We start from the raw sequence: 5,675 nt of genomic DNA, 5'->3' as shown, positions 1-5,675 counted from the left end.
GTTCTTCCTTACCACAAAAAGCCAAACCCTACAGAGACAGTCCTAAGGGATTAAAAAAGAAAAATAACCTTCAATACCTCTGAATGAGGAAGTCCAGAGTCTGAAAAAAAAATTTGGGTTTTTTTATCCATAAAACTTGGCTATAAATTATATGGTCTGTAAAAATATGATGTGGCAGAAGCCAATAGGCACAGAAAGAAGGTGTTTGGGCACTTTTTAAGGTATTTTTTATATAGAAAAGTGCAAGTAGAAGTGGTTAAGATCCCCATGGAGGAATTAGGATTTGTTAAATCATCTCCTGCAAGAGATTCTCCTCTGGTGTAACTCAGGGCAGGAGTTTTAGTCTGTATCTTTCATCTCACAGCTGCTGATAAATGATCCACTTGCACACCTTTCGGAAAAGTTTCCTGAGAGCTAAACTGCATGGGAATAAATCCCTGAAGGAGAGAAATGCACAAGATCCCAGGGGAAAAAAAAAAAAAAAAGTTGAATTTAGCAAAAAAGCCCTGTTTTCTTTTGCCCTGGCATGTCCTCAGAAGTGGTCACAGGGTGTGAGGAATGGGAGAGGACTCTGCTCAACCCACGAGAGCAAACATTCGCACTCGACGCTGGAATGTGGCTGAACTCACCCCATCTGTGAGGGAGAAGTGGCATTTTATGGGCGAGCTTGGGTTGTTGACATTGCATCCGCTCTAAGCAAAGTGTCCGAACTTGTACCCAGCCTATGCCAGACAAGAGCACACAAAGAGAACCAAGCCACAGATGAAACATCTCAAAACACCAAATAAATCCATCACAAAGTCCCTTGGGGTTCAAACACCAAAAATAAGAGTTGGCCATTACTTTGTAAGAGAAAACAAGTGCAAATGAGGGGGAATGAACTCCTCGATACCTGGAAATGCCAATGCACTTTTAATTTGCCCACATACCTTCCTACCACATACCTTGTTATCACGAGTATCACTCACACGGTGCAGATAAATACCCGGAGCTGTTGATTCAAAGAACGTTTTGTCCTCAGTTTAAACACAATGGCTCCACTCAGGGTGGCACCGGGGGTGGAGAGCCTCGTTCACAGGGTGCCACCACAGCCTCAGTGGCTCTGAAGAAATGCATAAGGCCAGCCTTGTTCTGAAGAATTTGGGGCTTTTTCCACTCCTGTGAGCACTTTGCCCAAGGGTAGGAGGGAAGAATCTGGGTTTTTTTTTCCACTCCTGTGAGCACTTTGCCCAAGGGTAGGAGGGATGGCAGGGGTGGAGGGGAGCCCAGAGAGTGGCAGGGAAAGAGGAGAGGCACCCAACACAAATATCCCAACGCGCAAAGCAACCCCTCCCTTGGTGCTGCCAGCAGCTCCCTCAGGTGCCTTCTCAGGGATGACCTTGTGGGCACGCCCGGCCTCCCAGGATATATAACCTGCCCCAGGAGGAAAGAACCCAGAGAGGCAGCCCCAAGACAGGTTATTCCAAGATGAAGGCTTTCCTTGCGCTCCTGCTGGGAGCGCTCCTGTGCGTGGACTCAGGTAAGACCCCACAAGGGATCCGCCCCCCCATCCCTCCCTGAAGGATTTCAGTCTGGAAGGAGGATTTGTGGTGGGATTTGGAAATGAGGGAAGAGATGCTGGCACGCTGTCGTGCCAAGGTATTTCCCTTTGGATGGGTGTTGAGTGGGGAAAATGCACATCCCACCTGGGGATGGTGGGATCCGAGGGCTGGGGAGAGAAGCTTCCAGGAGAGATAAATCCTGAATCCTGAATTAATCAAAATTCTTTTTTTTTTTTTTTTTTCATGCAGACCATGCAGTTAAGGGGAAGAGGAGGGGCTAAGTGGGGTGGGAGGATTATTTTCCTTTTTCCTTTTTCCCAGGTTATCAAAATTGCAACATTTACGCAAAATTTTCCACCAACTTTTTTCCTGGCTCTTCCTTTCAAAAGCGGACCCTGACTCTGCCCAGGTTTCCAGAATCTTAGTAGGACAGTAAAAATTACTATGCCATGATGTGTTATTTTATAGACTGAATGGGTGGGGTTTAGACAATGTCAGGTTTTTATTGCTTCACTGAGAAGAAAAAAATTTTGTTTGAAACAGCTTTTCCCTATTACCAGAGAAGAGAAGAGTCAAATTTGAGCAGTTTCTCAATCAGCAGAGGATGCTTAAGAAATAAACTGTGAAGGTCTTGCACAGCCCTCAGACCTTTCTGTCTGCCAGCTTCCATCAGAACAGTCAAAATTTGACTTTTACTGCTTTAAAAGTCAGATCAGTGTGAGAACAGTGCAGCACTCAGACAAATTAAGGGTTGGGTCTTCACCTCTGTGACTCCGCCGGTCATTTACATCAGAAAGGCTTGGACAGAGTGCCTCAAATTAATTCCTTCAATCCCTCAATTCCAAACAGGGATTTTCAGTGCCCTAAAAGAGTATTTCAGGCATTAGAGTATTGAGTTGGGGGATTCATGATGCAAGTTTGGTGGTCATGGGGCTCAAAGAAATATTTATTTATTTATTTATTAACTGACACTTGCAAGGCTCCAGTGACACCCTGGAGCACAAGTAGGTGACAGGAACAGGTAATGACACCACAATCTCACTCCTCTGGGGACAATTTTTCACCAGGGCTGGATGCCTGGGAGCTGCCAGGTTTTTCCTGCCCTTGCTGGAGATTTTGCAAATTCCTTCTTCATCCCTCACTCAAGGCCAGGTCAGGTGTGGCTTGGAGAAAGCTGGTCTAGAGGGATGTGTCCCTGATGAAATGATTCTCCCAACCCAAACCATTCCATGACCCTCTTCAAGTCCTGCTGTCCCTCTGCTCTCTTTTTTGCTCCCTCACTGCACTGACTACAGCCAAAATATCTTCAGCACCTGCCAAACCTGACTCCCACCTCAACCAGGTATATTATTATCCACAAAAAAAAAAAAAAAAAAAAAAAAGAAGAAGAAACCCATTTTTCCCCCAAAGCAGAGGAGATCCTCATCCTTTGAGGATCCCCAGGAATGGTTCTGTTTCCGAGAAGTTGAATTCTCTGGCGAGCTTTAGATAGATTGAAGATACATGAGAGGGGGAAAATTGTTCCCCACCTGCAGGGCTGGGTCCAGTTCTGGGGTCCAGCATCAGAAGGACGTGGAGGTGCTGGAGCAAGTCCAGAGAAGACCATGGAGGTCTCCATGGGGGTCTCCATGCTCTGAGGGCTGGAGCCTCTCTCCTCTGGAGCTGTGAGAGCTGGAGGTGCTCACCCTGGAGAAGAGAAAACACTAGAGACACCTCAGAGCCCTTTTCAGTGCCTAAAGAGGCTCCAGGAGAGTTGGGGATAAATTTTTAGGAGGTCCTGTTGGGATAAGATGAAAGGTGATTTTTTAAAACTAAAAGAGGGTGGATTTAGATTAACTATAAAACATTTTTTATCATGAGAGTGGTAAAAAAATAGATCAGGCTGCCCAAGGAGGCTGTGGCTGCCCCACCTCTGGAAGTGTCCAAATCCAGATTGGATGGGGCTTGGAGCAACCTGGTCAACTGGAAGTTGTCCCTTCCCATGCCAAAGTGGTGGAAATTGATGATTTTAAAGTCCCTTCCAACCCAAACCATTCAATTTTTCCCTGATTTCTCTCCTAAGCCCTCTTGGTCTCCTGCAGGTTCATCTTTGAAGTGCTACAGCTGCACCTCCCAACTCAGCAACTCCAAGTGCCAGACGGTGAAGGCGTGTGGAGAGAACAACGTGTGCAAGACAGACGTGATCCGTAAGGAAAAGCAGGGGTGGAAAATGTCTTAGTTGGGATGTTGGAGTCAAACCTCTTTCCAGCCTCAGGTGTCCCATCCAGGCTCACCCAGTCTGGGTACACCAGGTGGTTTTGGCCAGCAAACCTCAGTGTGCAAATATCTCTCACCTGTGCAAAATTAGGTTTATTTCTCTTTCACAGCACCAAAAATTATTTGCTTGCAAGGGCAATGGTTAATTTTTTGCAATATTTGCAAACATGAATTAGAATGGGAGGGGCAGAGCCTGGTCCCTCCTGGTTGCGAAGTTAGGAGGTGGTGATTTGAGGTGAAATCAATGAAAATGACAAAATTTCATCTCTGCATCTGTGGGAAAGCTTGAAAACCTTGGATTTTATCCTCCTGTTTTAGATCTGGCTTGCTCTGCCCAGATCTGTGCTGACAGCTGAGTTGCTCTTGGACCTGGGGCACAAAATCTATTAGTGCCACATTTAAGCTCCCCTCTGTCAGGCAGTAGATGGGATACCTGCAGTAGGAATTATCCCAGTTGGAAACGTGCAAATCTATGACATTCACATGCAGGAGAATCAAGATGTTGTAGGACTGTAGGACTCCTTGTTATTTATTGCACGTGGCAAAGATTTCCAGGAATCCTTTGGTGAAAGTATTCCTGGAAAATCAGAATGGATTTTCGATCTCCTGGAGGAGAATGGGTCAAATCTCCTGGAGGTCAAAATCTGCTGGTAACCAGCAGTTGCCAAAAATGGCCAAAAAGATGGGCTGTGCCTCTCAGAAAAAAATCAAACAATAACTGTGACATCTGAAATGGGAATAGTTGTGCTTCCATAATTTCCCAGGTGTTGAAAGGCAACAAAGATGTTTGGGATTGGGCTTCACATGAGAGAGGGCGAGATTAGATGGGCTATTAAGAAGAAATTCCTTGCTTTGAGGGTGGTGAGGCCAAAGAAACTGTGGTTGCCCCATCCCTGGAATTGTCCAAGGTCAGGTTGGACAGGGCTTGGAGCAGCCTGGCCTAGTGGAAGGTGTCCCTGCCCATGAGATGATCTTGTATTTCCCTTCCCACCCAAACCATTCTGTGATTTCTATTTCTCTCCCACAGAACAAGCACCCCATTATTCAGTTCCACAAGGCTTGGCTTGTACTAAATCCTTCTAATAACGGTCCTGCTTTCCTCCCAGGGGTTGTGGGGCTCTTCAGCATCATCAGCAAGGGATGTGAGGCCTCGTGTGAATCATCCTACCAGGACTTCAACGTGGGCAACAGGAACATCTCCTGCTGCAGCAGCGACCTCTGCAACGTCAACGCCGCGGGCAGTGTGAGGTCCAGCCACGGGCTGGCCGGAGGCATAGCGGCCGGAGTGCTCTGGACCGTGCTCAACAACAAATTTTGAGGAGCAAAGATGCCTCCCATGACCACAGAAAGTCTCAGAGCACCCCTCTAATAACAGGAATTGTAACCAGGAGCAGTGGGGTGTGCTGGGCACCCAGCACCCTCGGAGCTGATGGCAGCTCTTTGCCATATGATGGCTTCTGCTTTAATCTTATTGCAAAGCTCCAGTGCTACCAGATAAGGAAATGCGTGTTCATGTTATCTGCAAAACACCTAAAATAAAGTTATTTCTCCACCAACTGTGTCTATCACTCAGTCATCTGTTTCTGCCCACAGCAGAGCTGCAGGTGGGTGTTTTATGTCTGGCCAATGTCCAGCCCAGCTCATTGCTGTGCAATGACCAGGTAACCTCCTCAGAGGGTGAGGGAAAGGCTGCAGATGTATCTCCCTGGAGTTCAGGGAAGCCTGTGAAGCTGCTTCCCATGAAGTTCTCCTGGAAAAACTGGCAGCCCAGGGCTTGGGAACGTGCACTCTTGGCTGGGTTAAAAACTGGCTGGATTCCAGGCACAGAGTGGTGAGGAATGGTGCCACATCCAGCTGGTGGCAGGTCACCAGTGGTGT

The 5,675-nt window shown here is 47.1% G+C and overlaps 1 protein-coding gene across 1 annotated transcript; it reads left to right on the top strand.

Moving 5' to 3' along the window:
* The first annotated feature begins 1,299 nt into the window (after window positions 1-1,299).
* Window positions 1,300-5,353, top strand: LOC120504756 (prostate stem cell antigen-like). Its single transcript, XM_039714568.1, has 3 exons — window positions 1,300-1,519; window positions 3,623-3,727; window positions 4,904-5,353. The coding sequence occupies exons 1-3, from the start codon at window positions 1,468-1,470 to the stop codon at window positions 5,113-5,115; spliced, it is 369 nt and encodes a 122-aa protein (XP_039570502.1). The 5' UTR covers window positions 1,300-1,467; the 3' UTR covers window positions 5,116-5,353.
* Window positions 5,354-5,675: the final 322 nt, after the last annotated feature.

Source organism: Passer montanus, unplaced genomic scaffold (genome assembly GCF_014805655.1).
Source record: "Passer montanus isolate IOZ18808 unplaced genomic scaffold, ASM1480565v1 scaffold100, whole genome shotgun sequence".
NCBI lineage: Eukaryota > Metazoa > Chordata > Aves > Passeriformes > Passeridae > Passer > Passer montanus.
This window is presented reverse-complemented; position numbering and strand designations above follow the sequence as displayed.

What these genes read in the sequence shown, in the direction of transcription:
- LOC120504756 (XM_039714568.1), top strand. Translation starts at nt 1,468, where the DNA reads ATGAAGGCTTTCCTTGCGCTCCTGCTGGGAGCGCTCCTGTGCGTGGAC. An exon ending in GCTCCTGTGCGTGGACTCAG is followed by an intron (nt 1,520 to 3,622) that starts GTAAGACCCCAC and finishes GGTCTCCTGCAG; the next exon opens with GTTCATCTTTGAAGTGCTAC. An exon ending in GTGCAAGACAGACGTGATCC is followed by an intron (nt 3,728 to 4,903) that starts GTAAGGAAAAGC and finishes CTTTCCTCCCAG; the next exon opens with GGGTTGTGGGGCTCTTCAGC.